This window comes from Callospermophilus lateralis, chromosome 5 (genome assembly GCF_048772815.1).
Source record: "Callospermophilus lateralis isolate mCalLat2 chromosome 5, mCalLat2.hap1, whole genome shotgun sequence".
In the NCBI taxonomy this organism is placed as follows: domain Eukaryota; kingdom Metazoa; phylum Chordata; class Mammalia; order Rodentia; family Sciuridae; genus Callospermophilus; species Callospermophilus lateralis.
In genome coordinates, this window is record NC_135309.1 from 46,070,043 (window position 1) to 46,088,993 (window position 18,951).

An 18,951-nucleotide genomic window follows, 5' to 3' on the forward strand; every position below is an offset into this window, starting at 1 on the left:
TGGTGAAGGGATCAGTAGTAAAGAAATCCAGTGGGACGATCACACATCACACATCCCCACACCCCAGCCGAGAGAAACACCATGTTTTACACACACACACACACACACACACACACACACACAAACGGTTCTCTGTTGTCCCTGTAGAAACAAGAAAAAAAGCCCAAAGGTGCTGCTGAGGCTGTCAGGAACTCCGCTGCTCAGGGTGGAGGCCAAAGCACCTTGGGGGAGAGGGAGGTGGGTCACCCGAGTCCACGCTGCGAGAGGCTGCACCGGTGGGAGAGGGTGCTGCTCACACCACCTCGGACCCTCCCAGTGAGTTGAATCCAGTCGTTACGGTCCCGCAGCTCCCAGTCACAGGCAGCACCTGCTCCTTCCTCCGCCTCCTAGCAGTGAGAGTTTGGGTCACAAGGACTTGTGGATCACAGCAACACCTAATGTGAAAGAGGAAGAAAGTGATCACCTTGGCTTCTCCAAAGTTATTCAGAGTCCCAGGGAAGACAGCCTGAGTCACAGCTGAGGGAAATGGGTACACTTTTTATCCAAATATTAAAGGGTTTGTGAACCTGGGCTCCAGCTCTCAGCTATTTCCCACTCTAACAGCCAAGTCCTGGCAAGACATTTAAACCCATGGGCACAGTCCCTCAAACACTGCAGGTGGGTGGACTCATCACAAAGATCATCCAGATCTGAGACATCTCAGCTAATCTGCAGCCAGCACCCTCATTGAGAATGCAGAGGCCCTGCACAGCTCTGTATCTGTGTCACCACAGAGAAGTGATTTGTGTCTGATTTTAGAAGACACTGAAATGAATTAGGAAGAACAGAAGACTGACTTAATGGAAGCAAAAAAAAAAAAATATATATTGAATGTATCCCTAGCTCTGCCACCTGTCATCCTGCACTGTGGCCTTAAGCCAAATCTAGTCACCTCCTTACACCCAGTTCCCACACTATTTAATGTCATCTTACCAAGAGGCTCTTCCAGTGATAAATTCTTTAAATTCTTGAAGCACCTAACTTGGTAAAAGGTGAAAGAGTACAACTTGGTGAATCCACGTGTCCTACAATCTCACCGTAGTAGACGCTACATGAAAGACACTGTAGACCAAGTCCTCTGCCACAGACACCAGCTAGTTACATGCTTAGATTCCCAGACTACTCTTCAGCTGGAAGTGCCAGGTGGTCCTCTTGTGGCCAATGACATTGTAAATGCAAGTCAGCCAGTGTTGCAGCCTGGACTTGTCCTCATCCTTCCTGGGATGCTTATGCAAGGTCAAGCTATGAGAAAGCTGGCAAAAGAAAATGGACGGAGATACCTGGTTCTTCAGTGACAGACTAGGTCACCAGTGAAACTGTGGATTTCTTCCTACCTGAGCAAATACACTTCCTTTCTTATACAAGCAACAGTCTGTCAGTTTTTCTGGCACCTGCTGCTAAACAAGATGCTAACTTAAACAGTGTCTACAGGTAAGATGGTTATGGGAGGCTTGTTTTAACATATTCTCACAACTATAAATGTTCTGGTTGAAGAGAACATTGCTAAAAGAAAGCCCAGGATACACCATAGGAGAGATTCTGCCAAAACATCCTTTCCTGGATAATGGTGACAACAAAGATGCGTGGAAGCAGAGAATCCTGAGTCTGGAAAAAGGCATGCCATATGACATCTCACCTCCACCCTGGACAACTCTTTCATAAGGTAGGGTTTTTTTTTTTTTTTAATTTGTTTGTTTGTTTTGTTTGTTTTGTTTTTGTTCCAAGGATTGAACCTAGGGACACTTAAACACTGAGCACATCCTCAGCCCTTTTTATATTTTATTTAGAGACAGGGTCTTGCTGAGTTGCTTTACAGCCTCACTAAGCTGCTGAGGCTGGCTTTGAACTTATAATCCTCCTACCTCAGCCTCCCAAGCTGCTGGGATTACAGGCATGCCCACCACACCCAGCAGGTGACATTTTTTAAAGCAGGCTCCTGTATTTCTTTTTTTAATATAAGCATTCTCTTTTGATTATAAAAGTAATATATTCTCATTATGGAAAATGTAGAACACAAAGAAAATCTTTCAGCCTTTCACACAAAAACAACTGCCACTATCTTTTTGGATTATTTCCTAGCTTCTAATTTGCGTAGTGATTATTTCTTAGCTTCACATTTGTTTACTGAGAGGTGTTCGGTGCCAGGCAGGCGCTGTGCAAAGCACTGTACACATGTTATCCCATTTCATTCTCACAACAGCCCTCAGAAGCTCAGTGTAGTTTTGTTCCCATTTTACAAGTGATACAACAGAGGCTAAGTCAGACTGAATACCTGGTCCAGAGACCCAGGGCTAGCGGCAGAGCCAGGATTCAAGTTCAGATCTGACTCCATTATCCATTCCCAGAAGCAGTACCTGTTCAAGCCCACCACTGCCCCAAGGCAGAGCCACAGGACTGAACAGGGTACACACTGCCCAGCCCCCTTTAACTGAACACCTGTCACAAATATTTTCTCGTGACATTAAAAATACTTCTAAAAAAATAGCCCAAAGATTAAGTATTTTCCTTATGAAAGACATTAAGTAGTTCTTGGTTGTTTGCTACATAATTAACACTCCAATAAATAACTCTCTGAATCTTTACTTTTCTGAGAATGTCCCCAGACTTTAAGACTCAATGGGGCAATGGGATTGAACACAAAATTACATGCTTGTTTGTCTGCTTCCCACCTACATCTGGTGTAGGTAGAGAGTGAAAACAGGCACATGAAATATTCAGTACATGTAGGAAATTCTCACCAGCCATAGTGAAGCCCTCCTCTCTCATTAAGGCACATGTGGAGCCAAGGGGAGATCCCACCAGTGTTTCAACGTCTTATCCTAGAAAACAGCCTGCTCATCTCGCTACAATTTAAGAAAGTGATGGTGCTGATTTTCATAATTAGCCATTGGAACAGAATCGCTCTAGGAACAAAATGCTTCTAAAATCTTTCCTATTTAGCTAAAACAAAACAACAACAAAAAAAAACATAATTTTTTCTCATAAGGTGAGAAAAAAAAACCCACAAGAGGAAAAAAGTGAAAGAAGTTCATTGCAATAGGAGCCTTGTGCTGAAAGAATGTGATAAAACCCTTTGGAGCCTGCCAGATACCAATGGAGTCCAGATGAGGACTAAATGAGAAAATGTTTATAAATATTCAGGATGAATATCTGGTACATTGTGTGTGCTCAATAAGTAAGTGTCTGGCCTAACTATCCCAGTTTCTGGAGACCAGATTCAGGAGCTGGGCTACATCGTGGCTATACATTTGCTTTCACCCCAAAGAACCTGGACTTTTACAATATCAACCCTGACGTCTCCCCAGCCCCTGTACCTTAGCAAAACCCACACATACTCCACAAGAAATAGGTAGACTCCACATCAGCCTACCATTATTCCTACTGACCTCTTACCCCAATCCTGAGCCAGGGTAGTATAAGGGGTATAGCTTAGAAGTCAAACCCAAGTCTGAATTCTGACTTTGCCATATGTTAGTTTTGTGGCCTTTGCCAAGTTAAACTCTCAAAGCTTGGTTTTATTATCTGTAAAATGGAAGGATACAGTCCCATTCAGCCTTAGGGTAGATGGAAAAGAAGAGGGTAAATGTGTACACTGTACCTAACACACCCTCCATGGCACAGAGAGGGGCTTCCAGCAAAGGGCAGTTCTTTGTGTCATTGTGACCCACTGTTAAGGATTGATGGAGCCCATCTCCTCCAGGTGGAGGTCCCGAACCTGCCAATTCTCAATTTATTACCCTGTCAGGTAATAAAGATGTACAGGGCATTCCACTCATAACTCGTGTGTACTTCATCTTGTATTTCCCCTGTTCTCTGCAGATAGGGCTTATCTTTCCAACTCAACTTCCAGAGAGCAAGAACTGTACTTGTGCCACCTGGGAGCCTAGTACAAAATAAGCCAGGAATGGCAATGAAACTCTAAAGTGTTCTGTGGCAGCGCAGATCATATGGAAGAAGCTCCCTGAAACACTACAATAAGAATGCTAAGGCTACATTCAGGTTCACAGGGGACAGGCTAATTATCAGCGTCTTTCCTGGCACAGAGTGAAGGAGTGGTAACGATGTGACAATTACCTGCCACCCCTGGAGGAAGCACTCAGTCCCAAGTTAAGCAAGCTCACATCTCCTCCTCCCCTCCCCAGTCCAGGGTGGGTGGAGCTGGAACACAGACCTGCATAGCTCCGGCCAGTACTCATGTTGGTTGGTAGCAGTGTCCACTTGTCCGTGACAGGATTGTAGTACTCCACCGAAGCCAGGTTGCAGGATCCATCGTCTCCTCCAACCACATACAGGAGCCCATTCACTGCACAGACCCCTGAGAGTCAAACAGAAGCCGCCGGGGACATTAGGGCACCAGAGACCTGGATCTGCAGCAGATGCATGCTGGCTGCCCTGAAGGCTCATTCCCTCACACATGGTGGGACCACGGAGATCCAGCGCTGCAGGTCTGGATTTGCTCAGAGGCGGCACATGCTGCCAACAGCCACTACTAGGCTCTGAGGATCCCCTATCCTAACAGTTATTTCTCTCACTACCACACAGTCCCTCAGATGTTCCCTCCATCCCTTCTGATAGAGCATTGTGAGTTCTGCTCCTCTCTCAATGAGCACTGAGCACCCAGCACACAGACCTCCCAGCCCCACAAGCTGGAGAACAAAACAGTGGAGTGATTTTGTACACGCTACTAATTCTCTGCTTGTAAGCTTTCCCCTGTGTGGTGCTAATGGCAGTGTCCGTAACCCCTTCACAAGACAGGGTTCTAAAATCACACACCATTCCCAGGGTTCAGACTCCCCTCCTATCCTTAATGGGATTACTTAATGGGATTAGATTACTCCTAATCTCAGAGTAACCCAGTTGCAGGGCAAGGTCTCAAGAAGTGGGGACTAAAGATTAAGAACGTATAACTAAGATGATGCCCTAAAAAGTAGTGTTGGTATCAGCGTTGGTGAGGATACTCTCAAATATTAATGAGAGAATAAAATGGACCACCTTTCTGAATGGTCTAAAACACAGGTGCTCCCTCTGACTCAAAATTCCACTTTTCACCTTTTATTATAAGAAATAATTTTAAATATGTGCATTGATTTAACTATAAGAACCATTTACAATAAACAAACTACTACTTAGACTCTAAGAAAAGAAAATAATGTAAGCAAATACAGCATATCATAGGATATTGATGAAAGATGGTAAAGGGAGCTTTTAAAAGCAGTTGTAAAACAGTGTTACAGTGTGACTCCATATTTGTTATTAACAGAAATATCTACATGTGAATATTTGCATATACTCCTGTTTACATTTAAACTTTTTCTCAGATTTCAGATCCTGCCTTAGGGTCTGTAATTCCCTGCTCATGTGGCTTAAGGTCAAATGCCAAGTTAAATCACAGCAGACTCAGGCAATGAGTAAATCAGTAAACTTCCCCTCCATTTATACTTCCAACAAGTCAGCCACAAATGGGTTTAGCAAACAGGTAATGTGAGAATGAAGGTAATAATTCTGCCTGAAAGAAACCTGTTTGTCTTTCCAGCCTGGGAGGGTGGGCTCAACTGATGCTTTCCCAAAGCACAGAGGCATGACCAAAAGGACAAAACTCCAAAAGGAAATAGCTTGACAGGACTCTCAGGCTCCGGGAGATACACATCTAAACCTCCTAGGGAAGGAACAGGGGAAGGGAAAGAAAGGACAAGAGACACAGGAAGTACAAAGAAGGGAATAAAGGAAGTGGTTCCTCTGGAGAACCAGTCAAGGGCCCAGCTCTCCCTGGAAGGAGACTGGATTCAGGTAAAAGTGAGAGTCGCCTAGCCAGGCAAAAGCAATGAAGGGACGGGGCCAAGTGCTTGTCTGGCCCATGTTCACACAGTGCTGCACTTAAGCCATTGGGCAGGGGCACTGGTGACAGAGGTTTTTTTCTAGGTCTGTGTCAAACTGCATGCAGTAAAATAATCACCTTTCATGGGGGGACAAGGGGGATTATGACCCTTGTGCATCTAAATGCAGAGACCTGTGGCAAGTATTTTGTGTCCTGAGCTCTCCCCGCCCTTCACCTAGGGCCTGCCGGGCAGATGGATACTCCCTCCCTATTCAGTGTTCAGTGTTCTCAGCTTGAGATGCTGAGAATCTCTCCCCTCTTCCTCGCATGGAGAGCTCTTACGTGCAGAGCGAAGAGGCCCAGTACCCCCATGTCCCATTACCTGCATTGCGTCGGCACATGTTCATGTCCGCCACCTGCTTCCAGGTGTTTGTTCCAGGATCGTAAACTTCAACACTCTTCCTCACCAAGGGCCCATCATGACCGCCTGTGGCATACAGCTGTCCGCTGAGCACCCCAACCCCTGAAAGGCAGAGCGGTGTCCCGGCCTCAGGCTGGCTACAGGAACCAGACACCATAAGGCCTGATGTCCAGCCCCAGATGGCCACCACCAGCAGGTGACTTGGAGAGTGCTATTTTATCTCCCTGGACTTCGGTGTTCTCATCTGTAAAACAGATACAATGATACCCTTCCCGCCTCCTCAAGAGATTGCCAACGTGGAAATGTTGAAATATACGGCAAATATGACCCCATTCCTGTTTTAAAAACATAAATATATGCATATTCATATGTGGTAGGTAAAAAGCAAAAAAAAAAAGACTGAAATTCACCCAAACATTCAAAGTAATTATTTCTGGGGAGTAAAATTACATTTCTTTCTTTTTTGCCTACCTACAATGCCTTGCCTTCCAAAACTGTTGCATTACTCAGCATTGTAATAATCAAGTCAAAGGGTTAAAAATTGAAACTATCCATGCAGTAAGTGTGCTGAGATCATTACCAAAGAGGCCTCCCTCATAGTCTTGAGTGGAAGCTGTTTTTCTGCCCACTTCTCTCCTGGATGCCAGAGGGCATTAGACCAGGCACTGAGCTGGCCAGCCTGAGGCGTCATTTACAAGCTTCAGTGCAACCTTTTAAAATCCTTTAATACAAGTCAAGGAGACAAAAATCAATAAAGGAGGGTGGTGGCACCTAGAAAGAGCAACTGGCCTGGTGACTGGGACACCTGGGTTCTAGACCTGCCTCTAATTCCTCCATTGGGTGATCCTTCCCTTTCTGGGCCTCAGTTTTCCCATTTATGAAGGAAGGGGGATGGAATGGGTCAGAAATGCCTGTGGACTACTCCCCTCGGTGGACAGGCTGCATCTCCAACAGCTGGGGGATTTCTGAGAAGGTTGGTTCTAGGGCTTCACTCCCAGACACACTGGTCAAGAGCCTGGAAAAGTTCCACAGGTAATTAGGATGTGCAGCCAGGTTTCAAATTCAAGAACTAAATTTGTAAAACATAAACCTCATATGTACAGAAGACTGTCTTATCCTTGCCTTGTTCCCTGTGCCAGGTAGTTTAAGTCCTCAGTGGACATTTGAATGACGAAAGTGTGTAAAATTCCCTTCAGCAATTAGGTTAGCAAACTAGTGGTTCCTAGCAATTGCCCTAAACTAACAGCAGATGGAGCTGTTGTACCGGTGATGGCTAGCTAATAGATGCAGGCCTAGCAAGTCAAATGGGTTCCTAAGCTCCACCTTCCCTTCCTCCAAAGTGGGCAAGAACTGCTACCCCTGGAACCCTGAGATGGCCTCCTTTCCCCTAAATATCCTTTTGTGTTGCCCACACCCTGCTGAGGAAGGAAGCAGCCTTCCAGGCACTTGTGGGCGGCCTGATCCATGAACTCAGATGCAGAGGTGTCCCATATCTAGAGCCCAGCCTGGGTACCTCCAAGGGTCTCAGGCACCTGCAAGACAGGGCCTTTGGTCTCTGGGCCCTCAGCCACCAAAAAACACCCCTAAGACAAGTATGTGGGTTCCCAAGTAGGGGTGAGACTTGCCAGGGGGTGAAGCAGCCAGGGCTCTGACAATAATCTGAGGAAAGAGTTCATTCCCTAAGTCAAGGTCACTGTGTCTCCTAGGGACAAAGGTATTGGGATGACATAATCCTGGTTCTTTTACCTAGGTTTAAAACGCAGTATCAGGGCTTAGTAACATCCACTCAACAGCAACCTTCTAAGGAGCTTACAGACAAAGGTTACTCCATCCACATGGATGAGCCTGAACCTTCAGAGGCAGGTGAGAAGTCCTAGTTTCAGCAGATTTGCCTCAGCACACTTTCCCCTGGGGAGCTTCCTCAGAACAGCCGAGCAGGTCAGTGTGCATAACCCGCTCTTCTGAGCTGTTCATACATGTGTGAGCCTTGAGCACCTGCTTGTATGGACACTAAAAATCCTAAGTTACTACAGGAGTTTTATGGAATGGAAGAATCATGGGATCTATGAGTTGAACTGGCCCTTAAGGAACATCTGCTCCAACCCACTCATTTCATATCTGAGAAACTGAAGATCAGAAATGGAGGGGGTCTTATCCAAGGTCACAGAGCAAGTTAGAACAGACCCAGCACTGAAGCCCAAGTTTCCTAACTGCCAGGCATCTGCTCCACACTCAGGAAGGGCTGATCTGTCAGGATCAGCAGAGGCAAGCTCCTGAAAATAGCACTCCAAACAGGAACAAACCAGAGGGGGTGGGGGAAGAGGGGAGAGAGAGATGGGGGAGGGGGGAACAGATGGTTACTTTGAGTTGTGGCTGGGAATCAGTAGCCACACACCAGAGGAACTGCATCCAGGGCCTCTGCTCCCCTGCTCCTTTTCCTGGGGCCTCTCGGACCATGGAGAGACCAAGCAAGGAAAGAGGGAGTGCTGCCACAGCTCCTGAAACAGCCCAAAGGACCACAGAAGCACTAGTGGAAAACCACTTGGAAGTCATTCTCATCCCATGTTGGAAGGGGGTAGATGTGAGGGAAAGAGGGGATGAGGGAGGGACACAGGTTTATTTCCAGATGTGAAGACTAGTATATTGCCTTCCAACCTCAAGACAGGAATTTCAGACAGGCAGGCTGGGCTGTGTCCACTAAAGTCTGGGTGCTTGTCCTACTACCTCACAGGAATGAGCCTCTCATGATTAATCTAGGGGTTAAAAAACAACTCTGGAGAGAGAATTCCAACTTTGGCAATTACTAGTTTTATGACCTTGGACAAATTATTCAACCTTTAGTAGACTTACTTCCAAAATCTGGTAAGTGGAATCAATGTTATCAATATTGTAATATAACCAATATTGTATCTGCCGTTCAGGGTTACTCTGATTAATATAATATTGAGGCACAGAAAGGGCCTATTAGGACAGTGTCTGGTCCCTAGTAAGCCTTCACTTTAAGGAGATATAGACCCTCCATACAAACAGGGTGATGATAAAGAACATTATTTCTTCCACTCTCTAGCAAAAGGATCTCTGGGAAAGGTGCACTTACAAGCACTGTAGCTGCAAAGGTATTAATGGGATTATATACAGTAGAAGGAAAAAAAGAGGAAAAGTAAACTAAAATGTCAGGTTATGTCACTGGGCTCCAGACCTGTGCGCCAAGCAGTCAGTCTGCACCCTGAGACTCCCCTACCTGCACCACTGCGGCGGGTGCTCATGTCAGCCACATATGTCCACTCGTTGGTCGCTGGGTTGTACTGCTCCACGGTGCTCAGACACTGGCGGGAGGCCCCATCATAACCCCCAACGGCATAAAGCTTCCCTGGAACAGACAAAGAGGATGAGGATGGTGCCAGGGATGCTAGCAGGGCACTGAAGCTTGGCTGACGCCCACCTTTAACTCATAGGGCACTCTTACTCTAGACTGCTGGGCCCCCTTCCTCCAGAGGAATGCCGGCTTATGTCCCCAGCAGGGGAAACCCGTCTTCACATTTCTGCCTTCTACTTGCTCCTAAGTCCTGAGCTCTCTAGAAGCAATTCTGAACCTCGTTCTAAATAAGAACTCCAAAGACCCAGCTGAAGCTACAACCTGGCACCACCAGGCTCAACATATTCTTGCTGGTGAACTAGGTTAATGCTTCTCTAGAACAGAGCACCTGTACTGGATAGATGAGAGCTGGAGGGCTCTCGGCTATTACCAGGCAGGCTAACCATCTGGCTAACGGCTTCCAATAACAGATGGGATAAATGTGGAAAAATTCTTCAGTGAGAGCCCAGACTCGAGCACATAGCCACTGTTTCTGTTCTTTCCGTATTTCCACAGGCAGAGCTTGTGTGTGGAGTGCTCTATGTACATTCTGGGCTGAGGTGGCTGGACTTTTGTGCAGACAATGCTGGCAACTCCAAGCCATGCATGAGGGCCCTGAAGTACCACCATCTATTTTTAAAATAAAAATACCACAAAGCCATTACCCAATAGCATCATTTCTTCCTGGGGCCAGGGACTATGAGCAAGATGGGACAAGGGAGCAGAAAATTGGTATTCTAGCTGCTAGACAACAGAGATTTGAACCTTTTGGATTTAATATTTAGTCTTAGAATGCGATGGGACAGCCCTTTCTGTAGGGGAGAGGGAGTAACCCTACTTCACCTGATCTTGGGGGGCGGGAGCATGAGTTACAGAACAAGGATGTTGAAAACCAGCTATAGGCTGAGTAAATACTACCAAATGCAAATCCTTTTGACAGAATTATTTAACCAATACATTTTGGGGGTCATTATATGCTTGTAATCTTACCAAGAGTACAAAAAAAATGAGAAAACCTGAAATAAATACTTTAAATTAAATTTTTAGGCTCAAAACTCTACTCTACCATCAGGGTTACTGAAGTATGTATGAAATATAAAATTATTCTTCTATTGTCACTGAGCCTGGTTTTGTTTTCTTCCCCAGAGTCCTCTCCACTGACACTTCTGAAAAAAATAGACCTCTCCTGCGCCGTTCAGCCCTCACCAAAGTCAAAGCAAAAAAACTAAAAACAAAACAAACAACAACAACCACAACAAAAAACCCAGGCCACCCACATGGTGTGGCTGGTTCAATGTGACCTTTCCTTAACATACCCCCACTCTGCTAGGGAGCTTCTGCCTACACTCTGATCCTAACACTCTCTTTTCCTGAGCAGAGATTCTTCCAAGCAGCCAGGAGAAACTATTCTAATTTCCTCCATGTTTTCTCAGTGTCCTTTAGACTCTACAGCATGCAGGAGAGGATGCGAGGGAGGGGAGCAAACCAGACAATGCACAGAGCTGGGTTCCTGCCTCCACACCTAGGCCCACTGCTGCCCCAGGTGACTCACAGCCCACGGAGCTTCACATTCAGGAGGGGAAAGAAAAGTGAGTCCCAATCTGTCCTCCACCTCCACAGGGCAGGCTCCAAGACAGCGCTTCTTCCACACACGGAACAAGCTCACAAAAGCCTTTGTCAAGGGGAGTATTCTAAATTACTACCATTAAGGCACCTCCTCTAACCCCCACCAGCCATTCCAACCCAGCATCAGCTGAAAAAAATACCCACTCAAGGTTTCTCCTTGACTCTATTAACAGGGATTTGCTATTTTTAAGCCCTGGTCTATTGTTTCATATTCCTGGCTGAGGAACAAGGGGGGAATGGGAAGGTGGCTAGACAAAGCGCTTAGATTTGGCAGACAAATCAATTTCTGTTCCACCAAGAGGATGAGACTGCAAGAAACAATTTATTTTGGTAGGAGGGGAAAAAAAATCCTTGTAGTCACTTAAGATGACTTGTTTTGTGTGTTAAAATAGCTTTAAATGAAAATTTAAACTATGCAAACCAGTACAGAAAAAGAATATTTCTATTATTGTCTAACTGCATATTCCACTCTGCCCAAAGCATGTGTACATGGGCATGTCTTGCTGTGTGCGAGAGAGAGAGAGAGAGAGAGAGAGAGAGAGAGAGAGAGAACACATCTGCATACACGTCCAAGTGAACAAATCTTCCAGTTGTCCCCATGCATCAGGACAGGCTAATGGGCCAATGACATCCCATAAACTCTAGCCTTTTTGGTTCAAAAAATACTCTATGCCTTGGCACGTTGAATTCACACATATTTGTAAAACTCCTACCCATCAGCACTTGTTAATGGCCTGAAGGAGCACAGCACAGCACAGCACAGTGGAAGAGCATTGGGCTGGAGCTGGGAGACAGGCTGAGGACTGTCTGTGCAGTTCCCTACCACCGCGATGTGCAGCTCATCCCTGAAACTCTTTGGGACTCAGTTTCTCCATCTGGAGAGAGTGGAGAAACTCTGAATTCTGCCTATCTTCTTCAGAAGAGTTTTGGGAATAAAACGAGAGACGAATAATTTACAAACAACTGCACACTGTCTGGCCAGGCCCCCAGCCAGCCTCCTGCCTCACCCCGCACACTTCCAACTGCCCTGCGGAGAGAGTTGTCAGATCTGAGAAGAGGCTCTGCTTAATGTGCCATGTTTGCACATGTGAGAAAAATGTTCAATAGGGGGTGGGGTTGTGGCTCGGTGGTAGAGTGCTTGTCTAACAAGTATGAGGCGCTGGGTTCAATCCTCAGCACTACGTTTTAATAAATGAAGTCCCATGAACAATTAACAAAATATTTTTTAAAAATTAATCCAAGAAAATTAATCCACATCAGTGGGGACTCTGGGTTCCTACCCTCAGCAGAGCTGTTGACAAGTGGACTCTGTCCACAGGATGGCATTTCCTCTGGGCTCTTCCTGTTTTCCCCAACCCAATCAAACACCTCTCAGCCCTGGGCTGAAGTTTCACCTCCCTTGTCTCAACCACCCTCTTCTGTTAAATCAGGAACAATTGCTCCTAACTCAGCAGTGATCTGAAAAAACGGACCCATGTTAGAGCATCGAGCATGAGGCCAGACCCAGCACAAGGCCTGGGGGCCAGGGTAGGGCTGACTGCCCACTACTGCCTCCTTACCCTCCACAACGCCCACACCCACACTGCTGCGCCGCGTGTTCATCGGGGCCACAAAGAACCACTCGTTGGTCTTGTAGCTGTAGGCTTCCACCGACGCCAGGCCTGGGAGACAAGAAACTCGTGAGATTCTGCAGCACCAGGCCTCTGCTGACAGTGGGGAGTCCAAACCTGGGGGCTGTAGACCTGCATGCATGCCCTGGTGCCACCTCTGCCTCTCCATGTGGCCCTTGACGACTCCCTGAAACACATCTGCAGTGGCCACCTGAGGGGATACTAAGACTTGACTCAGAGGATGGGTTATGAGTGGACAGCGGTGTGCCTGAGCTATTCTGCCAAGGTAAATAAGTCACTGAACTCACAGAAAGGAACGCTTTGATTCCAAGCAGAGACGTGAGGCTGCCTCATCGAGCCCCTGTTCCAACCCCCTTTTCCCTGGTCTTCCTCTGCCTCCGGAGCTAGAAAATTAAAAACTTGCCTTTGAAGATTCCCTTGCAGCTAGGGGTGACCAAGTCAATGATATCTAAGTAGAAATCTCATTGGGATTTCTGAAATAACCTTTACTTTTCTGAGATAGGTGCCACTCTTTCTTGCTTCTTGTTACCTGGAACACAAATGTATTGGCTGGAATTAGAACAGCCACATTGTTTTTAGAAGGAAAAGGCCCAGAGAATCTTAGGAACTTGGCCCCAATTTCCTTGAGCAATTAGATCAAGTCAGGAACTCCTTTTCTTGTTTTTCAAAAATAAAACAAAAATCCTTTATTTTAAAGCCATAGCATAGTTGGACTTTCTACTTAGAACCAAAAAAGCAGGTCCTAAATGAAGCAATGTTCCACTATCCCTTCTGCTCAATAAACAGCCTCCAGAAAAGCTAAAGACCATAGAATTTGTGAAGCAACGTGAAGAATTGAGAATCATCACCAAATCATGAAGACATAAATGAAACTTCAGAGAAGTAAAAAATATTGTCTTTTTACTTTTTCTTCCCTTGTGGCTGAAGAACACCATTTTATTTTAGTGAGTTGGTGTCTACAGAGACATCTACCCAGCAATATGAGTACAGATGAGATCTTCTCTCCAAGTCCATGTCCTCTAATGGTTCAGACTGAAATTTTTGAAGCAAGGTAAAATCCAGGAGCAAGGAGCCCACCTGTGGTGGCCCAGCCTAGTGAGGCTCAGTGGGGCAGTAGAAAGGGCAATGGACAAGCCTGGCTGCCAGTGTGGCCTGAGCCAGGCTTCTTCCCACTGCTAAGCCTTTGTTCCCTTATCTGTTTAGTAGAAGGTGCAGACTAGGGCACTTGAGTGTAGGCTCCTTCCCAGAGCCCTAGAGATCATACATGGAGAGTTTCATAGTCTGTATGAATATATTCCTATTCTTTGGGGGCCTGGCTATGGCTCCAAAAGCTGGGTAAGGAAGGATGGTGCCGTAGTTTGGTTCCTATTGCCCCCAAAGGCCCATTGTTGAAGGATTGGTCCCTAGATCAGTGCTATAGGGTACCTTCAGCAGAAGGGGCCTTGAAGGAGGTCTCCGGGTCACTAGGAGTGTGCCCTTGATGGCAGTGTGGGTCCCACTTCCTGTTCCCTTTTGCTGCCTGGTGATGAGGCGGGCAGGTTTGCTTGGCCATGTGCTCCCTCCATGAGGTGCTGCCTTACCACAGGCCTAAAGCAAAGGGTGACCTGAGCAGGGACTTGACCTTCAAAACCATGAGCCAAAACAAACCTTCTCCTTATAACTATCCCAGAGGAAAGCTGAGTAACATGGATGTGTGTGTTGCTGGGGCAGTGCTGCAGAAGGACAGATGTCAGCCCAGCAACTGGCTGGACAAAATGAGGCTACATGGAGGGTGTATTCAGGTGGGGACGGGGAGGGAATAAGTCCTGGACCTACCAGTACTGCCATCGAAGCCTCCCACCGCATATAGCAGGTCATTGAGCACGGCCGCGCCCAGTGTGCTCCGGCGCTCCTGCATGCTGGCAATGGATGTCCACTGGTCCTTCACACCATCATACACGTCCACGGTCCGCACCCGCAGGGAGCCATTAAACCCACCCACAGCATACACGTGGCCGGCCATGAACACCACACCTGAGGCACAGGAAACCAAGGCACGAAGGTTAGGTCAGGTGGCTGGCTGAGCATGTTGATGCATGATAACGTGGGAGCAGGCAGGCAACACATAACTTACCACAGAAGACGATCTCCGACTACAGACACCTGGGGGTCACTGGGGGGCTCACTGGATTTCTTTTCCCATTTATTTTTCTAATTTTGCTTGATTCAAGCAAATGCCTGAATTTGCTTCCTCTCCCAACCACGAAAGAACTGACCACAGAAGGGATAGCCCAAAACCAAGCAGGTAGGGAAGGCAAGGGAGCCTGAAACACACAGGCGTCTGAAGAACTAAGGAGCACTGCATGACTTCCAACACAGGGCACTAATCAGCCAGGAAAACGCAGCTGCTGGACTGGGAGACTCACCGGCTCTGCATCTCCTGGATGGAAGCTCTGCAATCTGATCCCACCGGTCCTCCTCAAAATCATAGCACTCCACGCTGCGGATTGCCTTGGGTGCTTGGCCACCAACCACAATCATGACCTCCAGAAAGACAAGGGGACATTAGCTGGATCTTCCTAACACCAGATTAATGGGTGATCTATCCCTGGTTCTTCTACATGCTTAATGCCCAGGGGCTGTGCGTTATCTGAGCTCCCAGTTTACAGAGGTACATATGTGAAGATGCTGCCACTAGTCACCAACATATATGAATATTAAAGAAAAAGCTAACAAGCATCTTCCTACAGAAACACAACCATAAGTTCTACAGTTCCAAAATACCCCAGTTGGGGCAATGGTGGGGGTACATTAAGCTTAAGCATCCTCCACAATCTCAGTATCCTGGAGGACTGGGATGGGAAGTTCAATTTTACAGTGAAACAAACTTGAATATATTTTAGAAGAGTGCAGAATTTGGATGCATTAAGAAAAAAATATTATTTAAAAGTATTTCTAAATGTCTAGCCTGCAGGGCACACTGATTGCAGTATAAAAAAAATATTTGTACAATAGTATATGTGTGATGGTTATCACAAAATTTATTTAACTGATGATGCTTTGAAAAATGGCACTAACAGTGGCTATTTCCACAGGTACAGCAGTCACTATCACTGTCGGGCAGTGTTAAGTGTGTCGTCATTCACTTGTCACCATGACCCTGTGAGACAGACATTATCATCCACATTGACAGATGAGGGGAGTAAGCTCAGAGAACAAGGCCCAAGGTCACACATGTAGGGGTGGCAGAAGAGAGGCTAAAACTGCAGGCAACCTGACATAGGCCTGAGGCTGGCCCTACCCCTCCTGTTCTGAAGACTAGGTCCGTAGTCCATGAAAACACAGGTCATTGCATCTGTTTATCAAAATGTAGGTCACATTTCATTAGTGGGTTATAAAATCAATTCAGTGGGTTACAACTAGTGTATTTTTGTAAACAGCATAGAAAATACCATAGCAAGGATGCTATTTCATGAGATAGCCAGGACACCTGAGTGTCCTCCAGATGTGGCATTTCCTACTGCAGGACTTGGTCAAAAAAAAGGAAAGCCATCGCTAAACTGTGGAACCAACCTAGATGCCCTTCAGTTGATGAATGGATAAAGAAAATTTGGTATGTATACACAATGGAATACTATTAAGCATTAAAAGAAAATAAAATCATGGCATTTGAAGGTAAATGGATGGAGTTGGAGAATAAAATGCTAAGTGAAGCTAGCCAATCTAAAAAAAAAAAAAAACAAATGCGGAATGTTTTCTCTGATATAAAGATGCTGATTTATAATGGGGCTGGGGGGGGCAGCATGGGTGGGGATTAGATGAACTCTAGATAGAGCAAGGGGAAGGAGGGGGAGGGAGGGGGAGGGAGGGGGAATGGGGGTAGGAAAGAAGGTGGAATGAGATGGATATCATTACTATAAGTACATGTATGAAGACATGAATGGTGTGACTACTTTGTGTACAACCAGAATTATGAAAAATTGTGCTCTATATGTGTAATGTGAATTGTAATATATTCTGCTGTCATATATAACAAATCAGAATAAAAGAAATAAAGGAAAGCCATCACTCTGGCTGCATTCATTAACAGAACTGCAGTGCGTACCTAACTGTGGTGCATCCCCATTATTGTGACTCTTGTCACATGCCACCACTAAATAAGAATTAAAATACCAGAGCTAACTGTAGTTTACACATTTTAATAACTGGGCACATTCACACTGTTGCTGTATGACACAGTACACTCAATTGCACCCCAATACATTTTCCTGAGCAGACAGAAAAGGGTAGAGGCCATAGGCAGCCAACACAAGCCACGGGATTGTTTCCTGCAACCTGTCTTATTCACCCATTGGTTCCTAAAATTCAGTGTGCATCAGGTTCACCTGAAGGGCTGTGAAAACACAAACTGTGGTCCCCCACTCAGAATTTCTGATTTAGCAGGTCTAGAGTAGGGTTGGAATATGAATTTATAACAAACTCCCAGGTGATGCTGCTGCTCTGTTCTAGCTTTCATACTTGGAGAACCACTTTTTTAACTCATGGCCTGTAGGAATTTTATAATGATACTAATGGTATGCCATCAACAATTTTTGCCATTACTAATAATCATAGTGCTTTTTACTTCCCCACAATGTACTCTGGGGAGAGGACAGATCATCAAAACCTGCGTGAGCATACAGGAGCACAACTCTCAGATGGACATTATCTACCATAAAGGGAAGCAAAACCAGATCAGACAACCATTGCCCAAGATCAACCATTTATGCCCCAAGATGCCAGATTAGGCTCATGCACTGCTCACATGGTGACTGCTGATCACCAGAGTTAGCCCACCAAATGTGAGTCATAAAACATTCAAAGCTCAGAAATCAGTTCTAACTTCTAAAGCATTCCACAGGAACTCAGAACACAGGTCATGCTTAAACTACTACTGCTTCCAGGCAGGCTTTCCTGCATGCCTCAACTCAGAAGGTCCCACTGCTCTGTGTCAAGAGCAGCCTTTTTCAGAGAAAAGCTGGATTCTTCCCATCTGTGATTCTTTGCTTACATAGGCAGCCATAAGCAGGTCCAGGGTATACTAATGAACACAGCCTCTTAGCAAACTTCAGATTATGCCCAACGTACTCCTCCAGAGCAGAAAGACTAGTCCTATGTTCATAAGCATACCTAGAACTTGCATTGTCCTAAACTAAACTGAAGGCAAGATGTTGCAAGGATTTTCTTCGAAATCCAATTTCTGGAGTTGAGAGGGAATAAACCCAGATTTTAGTTTTCTCTCTGCAGGATGCCACCCCTCTTTCTTGCATACAACATTCCGTCTACTTTAGATATTCTTCCTCTTTTTGATCCTTTTGCTTTAACACCTGCTTATCTTCCAGGTCTTAGTTTACATGTCTCTTCTTCAGAGAGGGCTTCTTTGACTCTGTGTCTGAGCTGCATGTCCCTCCACAGAGTGCTCAGCTACCCTGTGTGCTCTGCCTTGTGCTGTGACCATTTAGTGATTTGTCTGTCTTCCCACCTAGACAGTAAACCCTACCAGGACAGAAAATCTATCTGCATCAATCACCAAAATAATCCAAATAATGTCCTTATATTGCCAGGTAAAACTGAGGACTCAGATGTTTCTTTGAAATTAAAAAATTAATGAATAAAAAGTAAATAGCAAGGAGTCGAATGAAAAAAAATAATCAAATGAAAAAATATAAAACTGGAATGTCACTTTCTTTAGTTAATATGTGTTGGAACACTAGATTACAATTCTGGCAATATTGAGGAAGACAAATGATATAAAAAAAAGGAAAAGTAAGAGATTTTCCCACCTTTTGACTCAACCATCAGAACAAAGCATTACTTGTTCCTTGCACAAAGTATCAAGCTTCTTCTTTAAATTAAAAAAAAAAAAAAAAAAAAAGGTAATGCTTTCAGGAAACCTCACCATGTCCTAGAAACTGTCTCCTGCCAAGTGAGGGGGCACATTCATACTGGAGAAAATCCACCACTTGTGGAAGAACTTTCATTGTAACACAGAAACAATATTACAGAAATGGAAAGTTTCTCATGTTAAAATAAAACCTGAGTACAA

At 45.5% G+C, this 18,951-nt stretch overlaps 1 protein-coding gene across 1 annotated transcript in view; it reads right to left on the reverse strand.

Moving 5' to 3' along the window:
* Window positions 1-226: 226 nt before the first annotated feature.
* The window catches only part of Klhl3 (kelch like family member 3), a 104,264-nt gene continuing 85,539 nt past the window's right edge, over window positions 227-18,951 (reverse strand). The window contains exons 10-16 of the mRNA XM_076855872.1: window positions 15,293-15,410; window positions 14,703-14,900; window positions 12,816-12,917; window positions 9,517-9,645; window positions 6,237-6,377; window positions 4,211-4,354; window positions 227-434 (exon numbers count right to left, since the gene is read on the reverse strand). Coding sequence (XP_076711987.1) covers window positions 406-434; window positions 4,211-4,354; window positions 6,237-6,377; window positions 9,517-9,645; window positions 12,816-12,917; window positions 14,703-14,900; window positions 15,293-15,410 — 861 coding nt within the window. The 3' untranslated portion in view covers window positions 227-405. The remainder of the gene's footprint in view (window positions 435-4,210; window positions 4,355-6,236; window positions 6,378-9,516; window positions 9,646-12,815; window positions 12,918-14,702; window positions 14,901-15,292; window positions 15,411-18,951) is intronic.